This window comes from Amborella trichopoda, chromosome 7 (assembly GCF_054954075.1).
Source record: "Amborella trichopoda isolate Santa Cruz 75 chromosome 7, AtrichopodaSantaCruz75HAP2 v2.0, whole genome shotgun sequence".
Classification (NCBI taxonomy): Eukaryota; Viridiplantae; Streptophyta; class Magnoliopsida; order Amborellales; family Amborellaceae; genus Amborella; species Amborella trichopoda.
The window spans coordinates 30,113,462-30,137,630 of NC_142342.1; the positions used below are offsets into that span (position 1 = coordinate 30,113,462).

Sequence of the window (24,169 nt, forward strand, 5' to 3'; positions counted from 1 at the left end):
ATGTTATTAATCTAGGCTTTTTCCTAGGAGATCTGATTCCTGTCCTTTTTTTCTGGTTCCTTTGAGGCCAGAGGAACCTCAAAGACCAGATATAAGTGTCAAAAATATAAATCCTAAAATTTGACAAATTGACATTACTATCACCGGTCGGTCGGTCGGTCGGTCTCTCTCTCTCTCTCTCTCTCTCTCTCTCTCTCTCTCTCTTTTCTGTTAGTTGCCATTGTTCATTACTATCACCGGTTGGTCAGTCACAATTGCTTATAGCCATCCGATGTGAAATTCGATAGTTTGAATGCGTCACAAAATTCATTCGTTTGGAACTTTGAGCTTGGTCAATGAAATAAATGCAGCCACCCAATTTCACATCCCATATTCAAGACCAATTGTAACTACCATGCACCAAAGGGAAATGATCTCATTAAACACTTTCCCCTCATTCAGTACTAGACACTTTCTTTTCCTGTTTACGGCTGGCAAAATAGTAAGTTCTCCCATATCTGGTAAAAATCTAATCCGATAAAGGCCTCCTTTACACCAACTCTCACACAAACACACATCCCTACCAACAATGAAGCTTGAGCTGCACTTCAGCTCAAATTTCACCATTTGTCAACTACAGCAGAAGACAGTCAAGATGACATGAATCATCTGTAGCTTCGGTACACGCATCATAGGATACATTAACTGCACATGCAAACACATGCACACACTATTCTGGCACACCTTATGCGAAATTGCAAAAGGAAACCCTTGCCTAAATCTCTTTTCCAAGGACGCAAGGTTATTCTCAAATGCTCTTTATCATATAGAATTGACTATCACAATCTATTTAAAGCTTGTCACTCCTAACAAATAGCCAAAACAGTTCCGGACAACAACAGCCTCACTCTAAAAAGCTTTTGCATGTTTTAAGCAACAAAATTAACGTGATCTTCAAAAAATTTCTCGCTAATTGGAAAATCAAAAAAAACAGAAGTTTAGTTATTTTACAATGTAAACTCACATAGACATGAGCTTGGGACCATTGTCAGGCATACCCATGCCCGCAGCCAACTCAGCATCCAATTGTGTATGCGGTGCAGGTCCCATCATTTGCTTCACACTGCATACCAAATAGGTGGTGCATCAGCACTAAAACATGCATAACTCAAGAAATTCAAACTCTATCGTTGCTCCCAAAAAGACTATAGTAAGTTCCAGCACTTTCAAAATAGGCATATCAATGGTTTATTATTAAGATCACATAAAGTCATGTCCAAATGTAGTAGAGATGTCTGACATTTATAAATGAACCTTTATTTTTTAATTAAAACCACTGGACCAATTTTATTTTATCTTTTATTCTTTTTTTAAAATGTTAATATTGTATTAAGATAGTGTAGGATTAAAAAGGCAACCCACAGTGTGGGAGCTCTATACAAAAATAGAAAGCTTTCTATGCTTCCCTTACAGCAGCATAGAAGTTCTATCCTCCTCTTTATCCAACCGTCCATTCTGAATGGAGGGCTAAGATTGCCCCAATCACAATGTCACGTCTCTACACTATTTTATTTTTAATTTTTTTTCTATGAATTATTGACACCAAATTTTGAATGTCCATTCCTCTATTAAACTCGCACTAACGAAAAATATTAAAAAAATATTTTTTATAGAATAAAATGACCAAAATACCCCTGAAAGTTTCAAGGGTATTTTAGTCATTACTTTTTACCAAAAAATTATTTTTAATATTTTTTATAGGTGCACCCCAATGAGAAGATGGCACGTATCAAATTTCATATTCAGAAAATTTAAAAAAACTAAAAATAAAATACTTTGCGACGTTGGATCTAATATCAAATGGTGAGTGGCTCTCTTGATCAAAATTGGACAGCTGGATGGTAGGGGGAGGATAGAACTTCTATGCTGTAGGGGAAGTACAGAAAGCTCTCCCATACAAAAATACAGACAGGCCCACGATCACAAAAAGGACGGAGGGAGCAGGCTGCTCAAAAAAATGCTATAAAGCATGATACAGGTAAAATAGCTACAAAAAGAATGGGTCAAGAGCACATGGGGATTGAGATCAGTGAGGGGTTGCGGCTATTCCCATTGTGCCATTCAAAAAGGGCTCCTCTAGCGAGATAGTCTGTCACCAAGTTTGGCTCACACCAGATATATGTTTCCATGGGACACACGTATCCCTGCAAATATGAGCAATTTCGTCAAAGGTGTGGAGCAGTCTCCAAAGGCAGGGAGAGGCCCGAAGCATAGGCTGGGTTGAAGTTCTTGAGGCCATCGAGGAGAGCGATGGCTTCTGCCGTAGTTGAGTAGACTTGTCCGATAGGAAGGGAGAAAGAAAAGAGTGTGTGACCAACATGGTCTCTAATGATGCCGCCAATTTCCGGTCAGGCTAGGGTTGCACAACGAGCTACTATCCAAATTGAGTTTGGATTGTCCTGGCTCAGGCGGTCTCCAAAGAGAATACCGAGAGATAGTAGCAGGCTACAAACAAAGGAAAGCCCACCAACTTTGGAAAAAATGCACGGGAGAGAAGTGCTTGAAGTAGTTATGCTTGGTCGCCCAGAATATAACCAAGGAAAAGGACCCTGTCTTTGAGATCTTCGAAGATGGCTTTGGTTCCTAGGAACATCCTATTGTTTCTCTCCATCCATATCACCCACAGTGTAACTGCCACAGAGGCTCTCCAGAGGAGGATTCCTGATTTCTGCCAAGAAAGTGGGTAGAGGGAGCTGAAAAGGTGAGGGACCGAACAAGGAGTAACACAGGGCCTTTCAAAGTGTTGGCGTAGGCCCACAAGGCATGAGCTAAGTCAATAATAGAGAAAGAGGTGCTCGCTGTTTTCTTCCTCTGCTGAACACATTATACAACGATTAGGGAACGACAGCCCTCTTCTTTGAAGCTGGTCCATGGTTAGCGCTAACTCAGCTAGAGTGATGCAGGTAAAGACCTGAATGTTGAGGGGAATGAGAGTAAGCCAAGCTTTGGGGTAAGGAGAGGAGGAAGGTTCATGCGAGATGGGCAGTTATTGGAGAAGACAGTGAAAAGAGGAGACGAAGAATAGGCCCAAGGTATTGAGGGACCGGATGATTGTCTTCACCGTGGGTAGGGATGATTACGTCTTCACCAGGAATTCTTCCACTTCATTCTCCAGAAGAAGTCTCCTGAAATTGGGGATCCAGCTCCCGAAGGAATCCGTGAGCTCCATCAGGTTTACCACTAAGTCCTGTTGATTCCAGGACAGGAGATACAATCTCAGGAAGCAGTCCTTTAGGGGTGTGTCGCCTATCCAGACGCCCGACCAAAATTTGATCCTATTGCCTTCCCTGGGGTGGAAACGAGTGTTGGCTACGAAATGCTCAAAGCCACGAGAGATGGACCTCCAAGTGCCTGAAGTTCTGCTGGGAGTAGGGAATCTTTGGATCCAACTGAAACTATCGCAAAGATACTTGTGGCAAAGAACGGCTTGCCAAAGGTCATTGTCCTATGTGGCTAACCGCCACCACCACTTACTGAGGAGCACAAGATTGTTCAATTTGAGGCTTCGGATACCAAGTCCACCCAGGCGTTTGGGACAGTAAACACTTGTCTCATGATATGAGGTGGAACTTTTTGCCCCTCCTCCCCCCCCCATCCCCCACACCAGAGGAAATTTCTCGTAAGTTGTTCTAGACGGGACACTATTGCGGATGGCATGTGGAACAGGGACATTTGAAAGGGTAGCTTTGATCAGCCTGAGTCGACCCCCTAAAGAGAGGAACTACCTTTCCATCCAGTATGCTCATGATTGAACTTGTCAATAATGTGACTCCAAAGATACTTTTTGGGCTTGCCGATACACCAGGGTGGGCCAAAGTAGGTGGAAGGGAGACTGTCAACTTCGCATCCCCAGCAATCAACCAATTGGGGAATGATGTGGGCTTCGGTGTGTATTCCCAGCATCTTAGTTTTGGCCACATCAATCCTGAATCCGATAGCCATTTCGAAAAGTTTAAGGAACAGCAGGAGAGTGTCGGTCTGCTGGCCCATGGCGTCACAAAATAATAGGTTATTGTCTACGTACAACATAGAAATGGATCTGCTCAAAACTTCAACCACTACAGCGAACAGGAAAGGGAGAGTGTGTCTCCCTGTCTAAGACCCTTGGAAGAATTGAAGAAACCCGAGGGAGAGCCATTTATCAGGATGGAGAACATAGGGTTAGACATACAGCTGTGAATCCATTTCCTCCAACTCGTGCCAAAACCATTTTTAGGAGACTTTCGTCAAGAATGACCCCATCGACGTGATCGTAGGCCCTCTCCCAATCCAGTATGATGATCACCTCAGGTGTTTTAGACAAGTACCTAGAGTAAGATGTATTTGTATGCAATCAAAGTTCCATCGAGGATATGTGGTCTTTTACGAATGCCCCCGGGTTTTGGGATATGACCAGCATAAGGCCTCTCTCAGCCGAAGTGCAAGGGCCCAGAACGAGATCTTACAAGAGTTATTGATGAGGCTAATGGGGCGGAAGTCTTTTGAGTTCTTCAACCCCTTCCACCTCGGGAATCAGGGCAATAAGAGTTGCGTTCATGCCCTTGTGGATGATACCCCTTTCATGGAATCCTGCGAAGAAGGCAAGATGTATGGTTTGAGGGCATCCCAAAAGCTGTTGAAGGGAGCCACCAGCAAGCCGTCAGGTCCTGGGGCTCAATCTTGGGCCAAGGCTTGATCGCTTTAAGGATTTCTTCTTTCGAGAAAAGACGAGCAAATCCAGGGGAATAGGGTGGAAAGATAAGTCGGCCATCCTAGGCCCGCACCCGAAGGAGGTAGAGAACAGTGACTCAATGAACTTTAAGATCACTTGGTCGATGAAGGAGGACTGTCGAAGATATGATCCCCTACTTTAACCTGGTAGATAGAATTTATCCCGCCTCCAACACTCCTATGGAATAAGGCAGTGTTTTAGTCGGCGCATTTGAGCCATTCGACTCTAAACCGATGGTACCAGAAAATATCCTCCTTATAGAGGAATGCTTGGTGATCGATCCTGGCTTGGGTTCTGAGAAGGCTCTCCTCTGGGGATAGCATTCTACTCTCCTCTATGAGGTCGCGGTGTTGAATTGAATGGAGTAACTCGGTCTTCTGGGCTGGAAAGTTGCCAGGAAGATGGCATCTCCAGAGTTTTTGAGAGAGTTCTTGAAAAGTAGTAGCTTACGTTGTAAGCAGAAGCTAGACCAACCTTGGGTCAAGTGTGCGAAGGAGGCCCGCCAAGAGGGTATTAACGATATGATATTAGGCTCCTTGAGCCCAACAAGTTCATAGCAGAAAGGGGAAGGTCCTCTGGTTACTTGTAGGGTATCTAGAAGGATAGGTTTGTGGTTGGAGGTGGTTTTAGGAAGGGCCATGGCACGAGTGCCAGGAAAAATCTCAGCCCAATCAGGGGTAGTGGGGAATATGTCCAGCTTGGAAAGGGATGGGAAAGAGGTGTGGTTGGGCCACGTGAAAGTGACCCCTTGAGGCGGAATGTCGATTAAATCATTCTGGGAGATGAAGTCAAAGAAATCCAACATTTCCTGGGAGATATGGCTGTTTGAATTTCTCTCAAAGAACCACCTAATAATATTAAGGTCTCCCCCATGACACCTAGTTGAGGGAGGAGAGGAGGCAATCTCAATCAGTTCTACCCACAGTTGGTCCCAAAGGGCCGTAGAATTAGGACTATAGACCGCCGAGAACTTCCAATGAAGGCCATTGGAAATTCTTGTGAGGGCCCCAGTGACCGAGAAATTAACCACCCTAAAGGAAGAGAGAGAGTGGAGAGTTGGGTCCCAAATCACCCAAATGCCCTCGAGGCCCCTTGGACTTCTAGAGACACCCATTCGCAAGGTCAAGAGCCTCAAACTGGATGAATTTGGAGGAGAGAGGGGAAGGGAAGTCCGGAATCGAGGATAGGAAGCACCAAAGGCGAGAATTTAAGACTAAAAGCTCTAACGGACTTGCATTTATGGGGTTGCTTGAGACCTCGGTTGTTCTATACAAGCGCTTTCATCTAGGTGTGGAGTAAGAGGAGTGGGCACATTTGGGGGAGCCCCTCAATGACTGGCTAGAGGACGAAGCTGACTCAAGTGGAAGAGAAGGGGTTGGGGGATCCTCCTCTATCGTAGGGGACACTAGAATACAAGTTGGAAAGCTCCCTCAAACCTTTACCACTTATTTTGAACCTTGTTTGCGCATCTACTTTAAGGAACTCCCGTATCCGCTCTGGGTTGTCGTATTTGAAACCCATAAGCCTGAGCATTTATTGAATATCACCATTCATCCCTTCGATGAAGTTTGACTCAGCCGAGAGTGGAGATCCCTGAAGATTCCAGGTCATCAAGGCCAAGCAATTGCATGGCGCCTAAAACAGTTGTCCCGAGAGATGGGTGATGAGGAAGGTAAAATCAAGGAGGTTGGGAAGGGATTGGCCCGCATAGAAAGCAGGAGAGGGGGAGGTAGAGGGGAGTAGGAATGGGAGTTGAACAAATGGTGAAAGAGAAGGAAGGGTGGGGGGTCTTGGATGGGGGCTAGAGGAGGGGGGTTGAAAAAATTGGGCTTATTCTTACGTCGAATAGGGTCTCGAGGGTCAGAGTTCGCTATAGGGGCTAAGAAAAGGGAGAATAAAAGCCAAGAGCGGGGGTTTGTAAAAATGAGGATTGGTTTGAGAAGGGGGGAAGGCGGGTTCAAAAGCGTATGGGGCACAATTAAGCAGGGGTAATTGGGCAAGGGGTGACTATGCCGAATGCCCGAGTAGGAGGAGGTGCAAGGTAAAGGTAGGGGTGGGAGTAAAGGGCCAGGGATGTGGGGAGGAGAGTATTGGCTGCCGGATGGAAAGGCCAACATGGGGTATGAATTACGGAAAGAGGTTGGGGCAAGGGGATGAAGATGAGGGGGATGTAGATGGGGTAAGAGAGAGGTGGGAGGATGAGGGCGAGAGATGAGAGGTGGGGGGCCAGAGGGCAAGGAAGATGGAGGAGAACAAGAGTCCACGAATGGGGATGGGTGAACCAGGGCTGGTAAGAGGGTACAGGGGTCCATGAAGCCGAAAGGAGAGGCGGTGAAGGATACAAGGAGGTAGATCAAACAAGGGGGAGGAATGGGGGATGGGTGGAGAGTGTAGAGTGAACGAGAGAGGCACAGGGAAAGGAAGTGTAGAATGTGGAGAGCAGGTGAGAAAGGGTCCTTCTGTCGTAAAAGGGTGGTCGGGAGGGGCCTTGCATGAAGGGGGGTAGGGTGACCTTGAGGAGAAGGAGGTTGAAGAACAAGGATGAGGGATGAGGGAGAGACCTACTTTCAGGGTGGAGGGATGCTCTGAAGAGGGGAGCTTGGGAGGTGGGGAGACACTTGCCAAAGAGGGTAATGGGGCCAGGGGAGGCGGTAAAGGGGGAGAGAAGCTAGAAGAGGCAGGAGGAAGAGAGCCAAACCGAGTGGAAGGGGGGGATAATTCCAAGCCGTCAATAAGGCCGAGGGCTACCTCGAGATACAGAGTGAAGTCGACATGACACCAAGTGTCAACCCATTGGCGACGGATACCAAAGACCCATGGGAAGGTTGGGGCTCGAGGGCCGAAAGGGAGCCTCAAGTCCATATGAATGAATCAAGACCGGGGGGAACATGGCACGAAGGAGGGGGATGAGTCACGTGGGCAAGCACGGTAAGGAGATGGGAGGTAGGTCGCCAAAAGAGGGGATAGGTTGTAAGAGGCGGGCGGTGGGATCATAGAGCCCAATGCAAAGGGAGGGCTAAAGTCAGCTCTAAGGCCAAGCGTCGGCAAGGTAAGGCAGGGGGTTGGTATGGACCATTGTTAGAAAACAGGGCGATCTAAGCGGTAACGCCTAGTTAGATCGAAACCGGCCCCTTGCCGGTTCCAGTTTCGAGCGGTTTTGGTGATCAGCCGGTATTTTTAAAATAAAAATTCAAAAATGTTTATAAAATCCCAAAAATAAGGAATTTGATTTGTAATACATATTTGCTATTTTATACATTATGGTAAATATTACAAATTGTTTTGGTCATTAATACTCACTTTTAAAATCCATTTTTTTCATTAATTTTCAACGTCAATTCAATGTGTTTTGTTTTAATCATTTTTTATATGCTTTTCATATTTTAGTTGATTTTTTTTGCATCTTTTTTATTTTTTTCAACAATTGTTTGCCTGCCCGGGACTTGCCCGATTAGAACTGTTGAATCGGGCGGTTTACCGTTAGGCCGGTTAAACCGCTTCCGGCCCCATGTCTGGTTAACCGTTCCGGTTCGATTTTGCGAACACTGGTATGGACAGTTGAGCTTTGGAGGCAAAGAGGTCAGCCCCTGAGGAAGGCTGGAAGCCCCAACAATGATTAAGATGCTTGCGTTTATGTCCTCTATGGAAAACAGTAGTCCACCAATTTTGGTTTACGATAAGGGCCTTCCTATGGTCCTTGTTTGATGGTCTTGCATGTCCTCACCGATGGTCCTAAGTCCTGATCAAGGCCATGGGGGGGTTGAGAGGTGGCATCAGACCAAGAGGTGATAACACGGAAGAAGTTTCCCTTGGTTACTAACCACAGGGCTGGGGGAATGAGATTGGGTTTGAAAGATTTAATGAGAAGTCCTATGGCTCCCAATGGAAGAAATTCAGAGGACTTCCAATGGACCGAGATGAAAGAGCCACACACATTTCTAAACACCTTGAAAGTGTCGGTGTGCGAGGTGTGAAGAGGAATGTGGAAAACAAAAAACCAGATCTTCCGATTATAGGGTAGCGCCCAACGTTTGGTCCGAGGAACCAGGGAGAGGGAAGCACCTTTGAAATGGGGTTTACTCCATTGGCGAGCTCAAAGGGTGCTAAAAGCAAAGGGAAAAGAAAAGGGATTTTGCCATTAGACAAAGTGCGGAACACCACGTCGTAAACTTTGGGCCCATTTCTCAATTATTCTTAAGTCATCCCTCCGAGGATAGAAGTGACCTCCGAGGATAGAAGTGACCCACCAAAGTAATCCAGTTTCTATTTGAGAACAGTGATGTAATGGCCTTTGAGGGAAATGAGATTCAAAGGGAAGATCTTGAAAGGGATGGGAGGGGAAGGCAAAATCTCAGAGTGGGGGAGGACTTGGGGTGGGGGTGAAGCTCCAAAGGTGGCAAATGGAGGGTTAAAAGGTTGAGAGGGCTTGGCTAGGACAAGTTACAAGGAGGGGATAGAAGATGAGGACGAAGACCTAGGAGGCTTGAATAGGTGGACGTAGTTTTGGTAGAAGGTCTGGACAGGGGAAGGAGTAGGATGGCCATCAGACGAAGCCATGCTCAAAGGATGTTTTTTATTTGTTTACTTGATGCAGGGCTCTCGTTATTAGACCGAATATTAGAATGACAAGATGCAGTGCCATAGGTGCGAACCTCCCAAGGTTCTACAAAGTTCATGCTTGCCACGAGAGAGAGAGAGAGAGAGTGATCTACAAAATTCATGCTTGTCGAGAGAGAGAGAGAGAGAGATCTACAAAGTTCATGCTTGGCAAGGGAGAGAGAGAGAGAGTCAACAGCCATCATTCGCCCGAGTGTCAACCAGGTACATCATGTAGTGATTAGAAAAACGTCACTAGTAAGAGAGAGAGAGAGAGAGAGAGAGAGAGAGAGAGAGTCAGCAACCGTTGTTTGCCCGAGTGTCCATCAGGCACACCATGTAGTGAGCAAAAAAAGTCACTAGTCAAACGCTAATTCAGAACTAAGCCAATCCAAAACATCCAAGTTAGATCAAATGGTTTATAATTTTAAAAACCACAAGATTTTTTTATCTTTAGTTTTATTTTCTTAGTTTTGGGTCTTGACATGAATCAAAAGCATCCTATTATGGGTGAATTTAAGATCTAGAAATTAGTAAAGAGATTTAACAGCGATAAATGATCAAACTCGAGACCAAGGATGCACCATATAAGGGCAGCAAGTGCAAAAAAATACGTATAAATGAGTAATATATAGGGAAATAACTTTGTGTGTCCCTCATGCACCGATGGTTTTATAGGACCCTACCTACTTGTCGTCGGAGATCGTGGTCCCTTGAGATAGGGGCAGAGTAACCTGCTAAGCGAATTATCCTTTCTTTCCCAGTAAACACTTTTCCTGGGTAGTGAAGCATATCTGTCTGCCAAAAGAGAAGGTGGTTTCCTTCTTAGAAATAGAAAGATGGGCTCCACTTGAGGGATGGATTATGTACCTCGCCCATGGAGAGAAGTTGTTTAGGAAGAATCCTCAGTTTCCTTTTCACAATGGCTGAATTGAGCTTAGTTTTGTTTGATTTCTTGAGAAAGAAGGGTTTGGTATACTAGAACTAGAGAGAGAGAGAGTGAAAGAGAGATGGTTACCTTACTGGGCTTGGAAGGAGGAGGGTTTGCTTCAATAGGATAGATAGGCTCCTCCAAAGAAAGGTGGAATTTTTTACCATACAGAGAAGATTAGTTATTTGTAGAGAGAAATGGGGATTTCACTAGAAAGAGTGGCTTGGCTTTTAAGTTTTAGTAGAAACAAACGCAGACTTTTTGCGCTTCTAACATGAAAAGGATATTCTCAATTGGAAGAAGAGTGTTCCTTAGGGAGGTAGATGGAGTATTTGTGAGAGGGAGGTGGAATTTCTCTTTAGAGAGAGAAGATTGTTTTCTCAAATCACCCAAAAAGGGAGAAAGTGATGCCCAACACATATTCAAGTTTCTGAAGTACCTGCTCTAGGATGAAGGGCCATTATGTTCAGAGAAAGCATCAGAGAAGAGATGCATTGAAACGAAATTCAAGTTCATGTTAATTCATAACTTACCCATCCATTAAGATTGGAGCCATCCACTCTATTAAGACGAGTGTGTTTCCTTGAATTCGTCCATTAGTAATGGTCCCAACTACCTCATTTTCCCTTCACATTGCCACTGTCATTGAAAAACAATACCCCCCCAAAAAACAATACAAAAAAGAACAAGAAAACAGAGCTCATGAAGCCAAAAGATCATGGCTCCCATTGAATCACATTGCCATATGTGGGCCTACAAAATCTCCCAAGAACGTAGTGGCCCTACAAAATCTCCCAAAAACGTAACATGGGTTCAAACTCACTATATCCAACAATTCCATGGCCCTCACAACAAGGAATAGTGAATAAATCCCTATCTAGAAACCAAAACCCCTCTAGTTCTAGAGAGAGGCTTGCTCTTAAAAGATGACATTGATTTAAAAAAACATATCTCCTCTTTGAAACCATTGCGTAGGAAAACATAAGAGTCCTATTTCTTGTGTGCCCCTTTATGCATACACAACCCAAGCTGATATAACGGCACCCGCTGCTTATCAAGTTCAATGGCATAGAAAAGTCATGCAATTTCACATTAAATGCAAACAAATTTGATGTTAATTCCATGGTAAAAAAACCCATTCCCGTCTTCTCTCTCTAAAAACTCAATTCCCCCTACTGCTGAAAATTAGCTAAAAAACCCCCCATTATTTAAGCCTCTTCTCAAGTTTGGCTTTCCTTTGGTTCAATTCCTCAGGCTTTTGCATCCAGTTCTAAGAATTGGGTCGAAAGCCCCCTTGGGTTCCATGACAAGAGAGACAAAGGAGGGTTCTTCTTCGGTAAAACTTTACCAACATGGGGAAAAATAGTGGTTTACTGATTGACAAAATAAATTTACTTATTGATGACCCGTTCTCTAGGTTACTCTATTGGCATCTCAAGATATGCCAGATATCTAACGGCTAGAAAGTGTGGTCCTATGGTACCACCATGTGTCAAGGACGTTCACATGGGGTGAAAAGTAATTGGTCACATTGAGAAATGGATGTGAAGTGTGAATTGTGTTGTTTTATATAAAATGCCCTTCCTCAAAATTACTTCGATACAATATAAAAGCACATTATGATAAAATTTAATGAAGCCAAGTTGCATTTTAAGCTCAAAACTCGCTCTCATGGGAGTGTCAGGCCTCTTTCACAATGACTTCAACCCCTCACAAGGGTTTCTGCCACTTCCTTCTCCGAATGAAAAATGGAGGGGGCAAACTTACTAGAAGGTCTAGCCATCCAATCATGGCAAGGGCTCAGGAGCTTCCCCCATTACAAAAGAAGGGGGGGGGGAGGGGAGCAGTGTTTTAAAATGCGGCCGCATCAGGCACTATGCGCTGCCCAGCGCATCACACATGCCTGCATAGGCGGTTTGGAGAGATGCTCCGCATCTCTCTGCGTCAGAGACGCATCCCGCATCAGGCCACAAAATCTGTCCACCATTTCTTTAGAAACTGAACCCCTCGGGCAGGGATAATAAGGTCAAAATGACCTTCAAAAATCAGAGGAAAGGGTTTGGGGGGGTATTAAACCCCCCAAACATCATCTTTCAGCCACATCTGTGGCTTTTATTGGATCAATTGACTCAAAAAAAAATTTTGGGCGGAAATTTTATTTGCTGAAGTACTTCGATTTGTGCATTTGTTGATGCTTGGTTATTGATTTGTTGACTCTTCTTGAGCTTGACTTTTAAACTTTTTAAACTTCATGGACTTTTAGTTTGTAGTACTTTGTAACTTTAAATTTTGTGGTTGCAGATTTGTGCATATGGTAGTTGATTATTGAATGTTTTATGAAGCTAGTTTCTAGTTTCCATCAAGGGATAGTGGATACAGAATCTTTGGCGAGTTAATGAATAAACTAAATACCTACTATCACATATATCACCTTCATATTTTTCTACATATTAACCTTTTTTCTAGATTTTTTAGAATTTTTTATATTTACTAACTGCATCGAAACGATGCACCGGCTTCCAGACCGCATCGAGCCGCATCGGCCCCCCCAACTCTTTGGGCCGCATCCTGCATTTTAACACACTGGGGGTTGCAGATAACGGTAGGCATTTCTTCTAATTTTAAAACACTAGGGTGGCAAATAAGGTTTTCACACTCTTGCCATGATAGGGGTGGAACTAGCTGCGCACAACAATTGTAAGAATAGGACTTGAAAGACCATGAAGAATGCAAAATCCAGACTAGAAGGATAGATCAATGTTTTCTCCCACTGTGGAGAACTAGTCCCAAGGCTTCATTCCAGCTTGGAAGCAAATACCGGGGTGCTTCTATCCATAACACCCGTGTCTCCCTCTCTCTGCATGTATTCTTATTATTACTTGACTGATTTGATAACTCTCTTTCTAGTATTTACCAACAAATCAGACCTCTCTAATTTCCTTATAGTTTTATTATACATATTCCACTCTCTCAACTATAGGTCACCCCAATCATGACTGGAAAGGCCAATAAGCAAGCTGCCGAGGAAACCACAGCCACAAAAGAATAAGATGGGGTGAGAGAATATAATGCAAGCAAGATATTTGTCTTGTTTTCTTCCACGACGGACATTCATGGAGCAGCCCTCATTGCCCACGAGTGCATCCACTCCTGGTCCATATCCAAGACCCCAAGTCTAGTGATTAAATTAGATTGAGAGAAAGCTTATTTTATTGGTTAATACTTGATGTAATCCTTCAACGTATGGCATTTGGGGACAAGTGGAGGAGCTGGATCAGAGGATGCATCTCTAAGCCCTTCTTCTCTATCCTCATCAATGGCTCCCCTAGGGGCTTCTTTCAGCCTAGTAGTAGAGGCCTCCGCCAAGGGGACCCATTATCGTTGTTCTTATTTGCTATTGTGGCTGAGGTCTCCAGTTCCTCTATCTCGAGACTTTACGGAGCCAATCTATTGAGTGGTTTCAGCTCGAGTAATCTTGGCCCTTTTATCACTCACCTACAATATGCAGACGATACCGTCATCTTCTGCGAACCCACAGCCTACCAAGTGGATACCCTTCGGGTGTTCCTTAAGTGTTTCGAAATGACAACATGGTTTAAGACGAATCTGGACAAATCTAAAATGATGGTTCTGTGTTGTGACCTGTCGATGGTTCTGTTTCTCACTAATAGATGGGATTGCTCAATGGAGCAACTACTGTCTACATATCTCAGCCTCCCACTCTGCCTTAGCATGCCACGTCTCTCCCAATGGAGCCACATTCTAGACAAGTTTGATAAGAGGTTCCCGGGCTAGAAAGGTAGATTTTTATCCAAGGCAAGGAAACTAACATTGATCAAAGCCACTCTGGCTAATACCCCGGTGTACCATATGTCTCTTTTTCTCATCCCGGCCTCGATGGCCAACAGTCTCGAACGCACAATGAAGAATTTTTTATGGGGTGGGGAGCATGGTAATAAGTTCCATCTTATCTCTCGGGATAAGTTGTGCCTTTCAAAAGCTCAAGGAGGTTTGGGCATCAGAGGTCTCAAAAACCACAATAAGGCCCTCCTGGGCAAATGGTGGTGGAGACTTGCAACCCAATCGAGCCACCTATAGACGGAGGTCATTAAAAACAATAGCCATTGGACCCCGGAATGCAAAACTGCATACCAGATCTCACGTTTCTTGAGGTCCATCTCAACCACATTCATTTCAGGCCGAGGAAGGGGACAAAGGTCAAATTTTGGATTGAACTTGGATTGGCCATACCCCCTTCAGGATCAGTTTCCCACTCTCTTCCATCTGGCCCAAGATGGCCAGTCCTCAGTAGCTGAGAATTTTAGTCTCTTGGGAGCCGTCAGAATTTGGACATCCATCGTTTTGGAGTTCCAAGCCCTGACTTCTTTGGTAGAATGCTAACACTCGATTTTTCTTCCGCAAGGGAGGATTGATTGTTTGAACACCCTCGACCTTGGTTATTTTCTCGGTGGCTTCTCTATTCGACATCTTATTTGCCCCTCTAAACCCCTTGGACCCTCTCCAGGCCCTTGCCTCCAAGGCCTGGAACCCTTTTATTCCTCCCAGAGTACATGCTCAGCTTATGATGTTTTTGGCGTTCGCTTCCACCAAAACCAATAGGTAGTTAATAAGTCAGCAAGATGCTGCCATCACTAGAGCGAAAGAGCCCCCCAATTCTTGAGGGATCAGGGTTGTCGTGCAAGCAGCCATCAAAGTTAAGTTTAACGACTCGCGCTTTCGGTGGTCTCCACCACAAGGCCCTCGAAGTTCTGAGGTTTGATAAAAGTAACAAGTTGGACCAATTGCTATAGAAGTTGGAGGAAGAAAACTAAGAGAGAGTAATTGGAGGCCCAAAAGGTCACTAGGTTCCTTATTTTCTCCGCCAATTGTTCAACCGTGAACCTCACACCCCAAAAAATTATGTGATTTCTCTCGGTCCACAGCACCCATATGGTAGCTAAGAGCGTAACTTCCTAAAGAAGCCTACCAGCCTTGAGCCAAGGGGCAGAGAGACGCTTGAAACATATGAGGAATGTTGGATGCATTTACCCACACCTAGTCAAATAAGCTCAGGGTAGACCTCCAAACTGCTTGGGAGAAGACACAGTGGAAGAGAAGGTGCGAGGATGATTCCATCAAACAAAGCTTGCATTTATTTGGGAGTTGCACCCCTCTTCTTTGGAGCTGTTCCACAGTCAACAATCGTTCGTGCGAGGAAATCCAGGCCTTGGCGCCTCGACAACATTTTTGATAAGATTATGTATTTGTCAAGCAACTACAGAATCTCTTGGCGCCATGCTTTCAGATAAGCCAATTCTAAAGCCGACTGCTTGGCCAAAGAAGGGGCTCCCCTTGGTGCTTCCTCTTAGGCTGTTTTGCCTTTAGATTGTTTTGCCATTTCTTTTTCATCCCTTTTTGGGCTTGTTTGGCGTTACCATTCGGTCACCACCTTTTGTAATGTTACTATTATGAAATACAATTATAGTGAACTATCAAAAAATTAAGATTTAGGCTTTGGTGAGAGAAGGAAAAAGCTCAAGTAGAGAGAGAGTTGGGTAAGAGTATGAAATGGGTTTTGGGGATAGAGGGGAACGGGGGAGGGTGGAGAACGAGATTGGGTTTGGGTGAAATAATGAGGGGATCGAGAAAGAGAGAGAGAGAGAGAGAGAGAGAGAGAGGGGTGGTGAACATTTAGTTTGTTTTGGCATTTCTTTTTTGCCCTTTTTGGGCTTGTTTGGCACCATTTCGGTCACCACCTTTTGCAATGTTACTATTATGAAATACAATTATAGTGAACTCTCAAAAAATTAAGATTTAGGCTTTGGTGAGAGAAGGAAAAGGCTCAAGTAGAGAGAGAGTTGGGTAAGAGTATGAAATGGTTTTTGGGGATAGAGGGAACAGGGGAGGGCGGAGAACGAGATTGGGTTTGGGTGAAATAATGAGGGGATCAAGAGAGAGAGAGAGAAAGAGGGGTGGTGAACATTTGAGAAGAATGCAACAGGTTGAGGAGCCTCACTATATTTGACTAAAATGCCCCTAGATATTGTATTGGAGTAGTTTCAAGGAGGGGTATTTTATGTAAACTAACTGTTCACACCCATTTCTAAGTGTAAACCAATTGTTTTTCACCCCACGTGAATCATAGATTAACCCTGATATATATAAAAATAGGGTTTGGTCTGCATAAGGTTGCAACCTTGAACAATCAAATTAAGGTGCACCTCAATTTTTTGCCATGAGATGTAATTTTGATGTCAAAAATTCTTAAGATTGTGCGAGAATCTATTTTTATCTCTAATTATAAAATTTTAAACTCCCAAAATGGTTCAAATCAAGCAGATCTATAAACGCACGAAAATCTTGAAAATAGACGGTCCAGATAATGTGTTGCAAGATGAATTATCTTTAGGACTTAAAATATGTTTTCTTTAATCCATATCTATACATCTTGATGCCAATATGAATAATCAGAGCAGTATTTCCAACATCAAAACAACTTCTTTTGAAGAATTTCAAAGGTGCACCTTAATTCTACATTGTAAGCTAGATGTATTTCCAACATCAAAACAACTTCTCTTGAAAGATTTCAAACGCGCAACTTAATTCTACATTTTAAGGTGTCAACGCCATATAATTCTTTTTCATATATATATATATATAATTTACAACCCTTCAAAATACAAAGATTAATGTTATAATGGGTTGTGGAGGGTAAATCTACCATGTAGTTTCTTTTTTAAAAAACTTATATTTTGTTGTAACATATTAATCAACTAAGGGTGAATGTGTGATTACCACTAAAAGACAATGGGTACTTTTGTAATCTTTATAAAGGTAAAGTTAAAATTCGTACTAAATGACAAGGGTAATCTACAAATAAAGTTTTAGTAGATAACTTCCAAAATATCATTGTATTTTTAAGAAAATTTCAAATTTACCGTTACATTTTTATTGATTAAGCCACTTATAGAAAATAATTTCTAAACAAAAATAGTGATTTTTTTATAAATACACTCACCACAACCAATTCAAACATAAGCCTTTGTAATTTGAGGAGTTGTTTAACACTAGACAAACCTAAATCCTCAAAATACAAAGGTTAATGCTAGAATTGGTTGTGATGGGTGTACTTATTAAAAAAATATATATTAATTTTTGTTTAGAAAAGTATTCAATAGTTAACTTTTTTTTTATGTTATTAATTGTCTTACCCTGGCATAGGAATGGAGCCTGAGATCTAGAATTACAAACCTATCGCCTAGGTTCGCAACGCTAGATACCAGGTTCCATATGCCTATACCTGGGTAAGACAGTTAACAGCATCAAAAAAAAAAAAAAATTATTCAATAGGTAACTTAATTATTAAGTAACGGTAAATTTGAACTTTTTATAAAAATACATTGGTATTTTGGAAGTTAGTGTCTTGAAACTTTATTCAAAGAATACTCTTGTCTTTAGTAAGAATTTCAACCTTACCTCTTACAAAGATGACAAAAATACCATTTGTCTATTAGTGATATTTACATATGCACCCTTACTTGATGAGTAAGATACACAAAAGCCTTTTTTCAAAGAAACCATATAGTTAGTAAAACCATCCTTCACAACTCATTCTAACATTAACCTTTCTATTTGGAAATGTTGTGAATTGCAGATTATTTACATCATCATCATCATCATCATAGCCTTTTACCCAAATAATTGGGATCGCCAATTATTTCCATATATATATGTGTATATATATCATAATCATAGCCTTTTTTCAATTAATTGGGGTCGGCTACACAAATCCTAGTCCACCATTCTGCTCTATTAAAGCCATACACTCAGTGAGGCCATAAGTCCCCATATCTTTTCGGACTACTTCCAACCACGTCCTTTTGGGCCTATCCCTTGCCCTTTTCAATCCTTCCACTTGAACTAACTCGCACCTCCTAACAAGTGTTGTACAGGGTCGACGCTACACATAACCAACCTACCTAAGTCTACTCTATCTCATCTTATCGCCTATTGGTGCCACACCTAAACTTTCATGAATGGATTCATTTCGGATTCTATCTCTTCTTGTCTTACCACTCATCTATCTCAACATCCCATCTCCACTACACTCGTTTTATCGGTATATTGTTTTTTGTCTGCCCAACATTCTGCCCTATAAAGCAAAGCTGATCTCACAGTTGTCCTATAGAACTTACCCTTCAGCTTTATTGGTATGCAGCGATCACATAAAATTCCAGTTGCAAATCTCCATTTCGCCCACCCAGCTCTAATTATATGACCGACATCTTGCTTAATCTCTCCAATTTTCCAAGATTTTTCATAGATATATATATATATATATATATATATATATATATCAAAAAGTTTATATAATGCAACAACCACGTAATATAAAAATAAAGTGCATCTCAAAAGCACATTGGAAAAAGTTGCTCGGACATTAGAAAACCCTTTAACTGATCATCTAAACCTTGAGGCATATGGATAGGAGAATAACAAGGGATTGTCAATCCTAAATATAGTGAATCCTTAACAACACATTATCTGGACAATCTATTTTCTAAATTTTCAAATGTTTATAAATATGCTCAATTTCCACTATTTTTGGTGCTTTAAATTTCATAATTTGTGGTGCAAATACATTTGAGGCCATCATGGAGGTTTTCCACAACAAAGATGCATCTTTGAGTCGGCTTTGTTGACGTGCCTTACTTTGATCATTTAAGGTTAAAGTCTCACTTAAACCACACACACAAACACACACACACACATGTAAAGAGAGAGAGAGAGAAATATCTCGATAAAAACTATAGTTGTAAGGACTGCCCAAAAATGGACAGTGTAAATTTTTTAGTTATTTTTTATAATAAAAACCCGGGCACAGGACTCCTTGGTCATCTGTTTTCCCTATTTCGGCCATCTCTCTCTCTCTCTCTCTCTCTCTCTTTCTCTCTCTCTCACACACACACACACACCCCTCCATTGGAGCTCTCCCCCCAATTATATTCAAGCTTTCATCTTTCATTAAATACAAATCAACTCTATTTTCTCATATAATGGATGAAGCAGCCATAAACGATAAAATTCAGGCTCAGTTTCTACTCTATCTTCTTAAGAAGCAATCTAAAACCCTAAATCCATCAGTGACATCTGGATCTGCCCTTCGATAGATCCTTATCAATTCACAATCAGCATTGGTTGAATTGATTGTACAAAAATGGGTGGTTGGTGGAAAAATGACATGATTAGTGACATGCAAAGTAATGCCCCCTATTCATAAATCTAGTCGAAAAGGACGTAGCATTCATGAGACTTGAAGAGGATTGACCCTATACCAGGTTTCCATGTGTTATCATTACAATGAAGAGTCAACTTACTGTAACAACTCATTTGTTTTATAAGAAGATTAAGGTTCAATTTAAGCTTTCAATTTTGGCTCTAGTTGACAGTGATCCATATGGGTTAAAGACTTTATCAGTATACTTTCAGGAAGAGGACTTCTCAGGGCATCTCGTTTTCGTTCTCCTCATAAAGCTTTTGCACCATGGAAGACTATTTGACGTTTTTCTTTATTTTTGTGGCTTTCTCATTCTAAAGCTGGTGAGTTTTTTATTTTTTGAGTTTCTCTAAGCCTTGGAAAATAGAAATTTGAGTGTTCGATACGAACACTTTGATGGTATTTCTAGTTGCTTGTCTCTCACTAAATTAAGCAAATAATGAATCGAGTTGCAATGGGTTTTCTGGGAGACCTTAACTAGATGTGAAGACTGATAAAGATTTGTTGGACAGAGTTTGTTAAGAAAAGTTCAAAAGGGCTAAGGCATTGGGAATCATGGTGAAGAGTAGGCAGAGCAAAAGGTTGAGATTTAGGCATTGAGCTTGTTTGAGTTTCAATATTTGCAGAGGGTGTATTTGCCATCGAAGATCCAGCCAAAGGACTAGTAGTGAGTTTATCTAGGCATTAATGTTATCCTTGGGGCACCTGTATGCAACATTACTTGGACCAAGGTATGATTCTCGATTTGTGTTTTTTGTGTCTAGTTTCATGGTCGTTACTCAGGTAAGACCAAGTGGCCTCGCCCAAGTAACTCAGCTCAAGCATGGCCAAGTCCTTGGCCCAAGATGAGTCCAAAAACAACAGTCAAAATTTTAGTGTAGGCACATTTAAAAGCAAGGAGATATAGGGGAGCTGATGGAATGTGCTCAGTTTGGTTTTTCTGACAAACTACACGACCTTGTCTAGAATACACCAAGGGGCTATAGTACGACAATGAGTTGCTACAATAACTTGTTTGGCTACTGTAGTTTTAATACCCACAAATCCCAACCCCCCCCCCCTCTTCCTTTTTTTGGGGGTGGTGGGGGGAAGGGAAGAGAGGAACAGGTGAGGCAAGGGGTTTCAGAACTCACTTGATTTTGCTAACACAGATATATTTGGATATAACATATTGAAGAAAATGATTTTGAATCAATGATATGAAAATAGAGACAAAGAATAAGAGTTTTTGCCAATATTCGAAAATGTCATCTCCTCCCAAAATATACATATGGAAGCCAATGGAACAATTCACGTGCAAATTGTGAATTAGGTCTCTAGATTGCATTTGCATGGGTAAGATAGTCTCCAATACTAGTAAACTTACTTTATAAAATTTTATTTAAACAAAAAGTAAAATTAGAGAAAGTCCAATAAAATATAAAATCTTCTAATTTGTCATGTGCAGCATACAATACGTGCAGCATTAACATGTAACAATCAAACGACAGAACATTGTAATACTAGAGGCAACTGCTTGGCCATTAAGAACCTTCCTATACCACTCAGCCATCATAATAATCCCATGTCAATTCATGAACACACTCTATTATAATTGTGTTTCCATTTCTCAATCTCCACAGAGTTGTCCATCATATTTCTACGGTTGCAGAAGTACGCTAGATGGAGTAAGAATATATTAGCTAATCAGAGGGCCAAATCAAATAAATTCAAGATATCCTCTGAATTGTCATATCAATCTCCCAAAACTAATATACACATGATGGTTCATATCCAATGATTGGTAAATAAACGTCCATTTGTTCACTCTATCACCACAATACATTTCCTGGATGTTTTCAAAAATTAGTGATTCAAGTACATTTTGACCATATTATAGATATCTAACATTTGAGAACAAAAAGATGTAATGAACTGATAGGAATTTCCCGAGAAGTAACACGCCAGTAACTATACTCTATAAATTAGAAAGATGATTCCATATTTTCCGGGCGAGGGACGAGTTGACCAGCATTTGAAAGGTAGGTTCATAGGGGATAGTTGTAACAACCATGAGACCAATCACGAATTATCCACCATCACATCCGATAATGTCATGGAATTAGATTCTAATTTTGGCTTTTCCCTCCTTTCAAGATTAAGGATTTCTTCCAGTAACTCCTTCCATGATTATACTAAAAGTCCACCTATTGGTTTCTACTTCCACTAGAAGTGTTGGATTGTTTCAACCACCAAATGATCCCCACCACAACTCTCAATTATACTATTTAACCATGACAATTACTAGAGGAACACATGGTGACCAAGCCACATATTTTCAGCTCAAACAGACTACATTTTCCTCCCAAAGTCAATGAGGGCATTGATCAGGCCAAATTTAAGGAAGAGCCAATTGGTTGAACACAAGGAATGTTTTTTCTCCCAATCTCCAAGTAAGACAAAATCATTCTAACGTGCTCATAACATGGCCTTCTTTTTTTTTGATGAAGTACATGGCCTTCTTTATTATTAGACCACGTTAACTCATACCCAGCTCCGCTTGGGTATTACGGTTAGGTTTCCAAAAATTATATTGTGCTTGAAGTGCTCCCCTCATTTGTCATAAGAAAATGTGATCACACAAATTCCACTAATTCTGGATTTTTAAGGGTCAAATCGGTCACCAAATGGGTTGCACAGCCCACTATCGCTTTGAATTCATCTGATAATTTCTTTGGGACAGGGGTTGTTAGACTTTAATGATCACATATGTTGGACCTCGGATGAAGCTGAAGAACATAAAAATGGTTTGGGTGCACAAGTGGGATGCTATTATTTTAGCTATTTTTTAATGGAAATTTTTATTAGTAGACGCCAATTTAACAATAAAAAGAGATGGGTGGATGGAGTGGTTTCATCCTCCAAATGAAAAATTGAAAAATATTTTCAGGAGGCCAGAGTTTAAAATGGGAAGCCCATGAATCAAACAAAAACATTTAAAAGCATAAAAAGGAACAAGAACCAGATTTCACTTCAAAGCATTAGAAAACCATTTATCACAAACATAAAAAGGATACATTAGAAAACCATTTATCACAAAAACATTTAAAAGCATATAAAGGAACAAGAACCAGATTTCACTTCAATGCAATAGAAACCCATTTATCAAACACATACCGTTTCTTGTGGCGCTTGGTTTGAAAGTGATCATCCATTGCAGAAGTATTCGAAAAATACCGACTTCAAAAAAAGATGATACTCCAATCAGCACACATGCAATAGCGACAGCTACAGAGAAACATTTAAAAAATGGGAAAAATAACAGAGAATGGAGATAGAGAGAGAAAGATAGTGAAATCAAGAAGCAATGGATTACTCGCAATGAAGGCAGTAGAATTGACCCATTCCAGGCAAGTCTTCATCCAAAGGCAGTGGCTTCAATTCCTCCTCAGGCTTTTGAACCGCTTTATATATCATATCGTCGCGTAAAATAAAATTCAATCAAGGAATGCCCATTCGAAGCACATTAGAGAGAGAAAAACATGGAAATTACAGAGAATAATCCCGTGAAAAATCACAATAAAATTTACATAAAAAGGATATCTTTGACGAGAAACTTGGTTCTGCGGGCTGATTTGTGAGAAAGCCTCCGCTTCTTCACTTTTCTATGAGGACATTTGCCACCCATTCATTCCCTTTTCCCAAAACCCTAATTCTCCCCAAAAACCCTAATTCTCAGAGCGGCTCTCAAGTCTATTCTCGTTCGGAATTAGGTTCTCCGGATAGAGTGACAAAATCCTCTATTTATATAAAAACACGAACAGGTTTCAAAACATGTTTGGGAAAGTGTCCGGTTCGGGTGATAAAATGTCCTATACAATGGTTTAAAAAACGGATCGATGATCCGGATCCGGTACCCAAAAAATTGATCCGGATCGGTGAATTGGCGATTCGGATTGAGAATCGGGTGAATCAGTCAGAATAAAGCTTCAAAAAAATCCGAAAAAATTATTAAAATTTATTATAAATATTGTTTTTTAGGAATTCAGTAAGAAATGAAGGTACTCCATTAAGAATTTTCATGTTTTTGAATGAATATGCGAATATTGATATATTCTTTCCCTGCATGAACCGCCATTCAGCATTTAATTTACATCACACATAAGGATAAACATAGAATTATTATGGAATAAGTATATCAATATACATGGACTACAATAAAGCATAAAATTAGTAACATACGATCTAAAAATAAAATGATAGACGACTTTGTTGTTCTTCTTGGTCACGCTGATGCCATTGATTGAATTCGTTTGACAATTCATTGATTCGATCTAAAAATAAATCATCGATATTAGCAGGCGTCTGACTATTCCCAAATCCCTGAGTGTTAATGTTTGTTGTGTTCCCAATCCAAAATCCCCGAAGCTTGTCTATCCTTCATGCTCACCTGCACTGTCGTGCTCATCCCTACACTATTGCTGTTGGGACTCGATATGTGAATAATATGGCTGGGATAGGGTGGCCTCAGAATCATCATCTCTCTCATTTTCTCTTAGACCCCCTTCCCACTCTCCCTCATTAGGTGCAATATCACCGACATATTGTGGATACATTAGTTGGCTGCTTCATCTTT

General features: G+C 41.5%; 1 protein-coding gene across 1 annotated transcript; it reads right to left on the reverse strand.

Moving 5' to 3' along the window:
* Positions 1–781: 781 nt before the first annotated feature.
* Positions 782–23,313, reverse strand: LOC18438654 (zinc finger (C2H2 type) family protein). Its single transcript, XM_006848838.4, has 4 exons — positions 23,137–23,313; positions 22,910–23,018; positions 22,711–22,773; positions 782–1,102 (listed from the first exon to the last, which is right to left on the reverse strand). Exons 1-4 carry the CDS (start codon positions 23,219–23,221, stop codon positions 1,000–1,002), a joined length of 360 nt encoding a protein of 119 aa, XP_006848901.2. The 5' UTR covers positions 23,222–23,313; the 3' UTR covers positions 782–999.
* Positions 23,314–24,169: the final 856 nt, after the last annotated feature.

What these genes read in the sequence shown, in the direction of transcription:
- LOC18438654 (XM_006848838.4), bottom strand. Translation starts at nt 23,221, where the DNA reads ATGGGTGGCAAATGTCCTCATAGAAAAGTGAAGAAGCGGAGGCTTTCT. An exon ending in AACCAAGTTTCTCGTCAAAG is followed by an intron (nt 23,019 to 23,136) that starts ATATCCTTTTTA and finishes ATTTTATTTTAC; the next exon opens with GCGACGATATGATATATAAA. An exon ending in ACCAAGCGCCACAAGAAACG is followed by an intron (nt 1,103 to 22,710) that starts GTATGTGTTTGA and finishes TTTGGTATGCAG; the next exon opens with TGTGAAGCAAATGATGGGAC.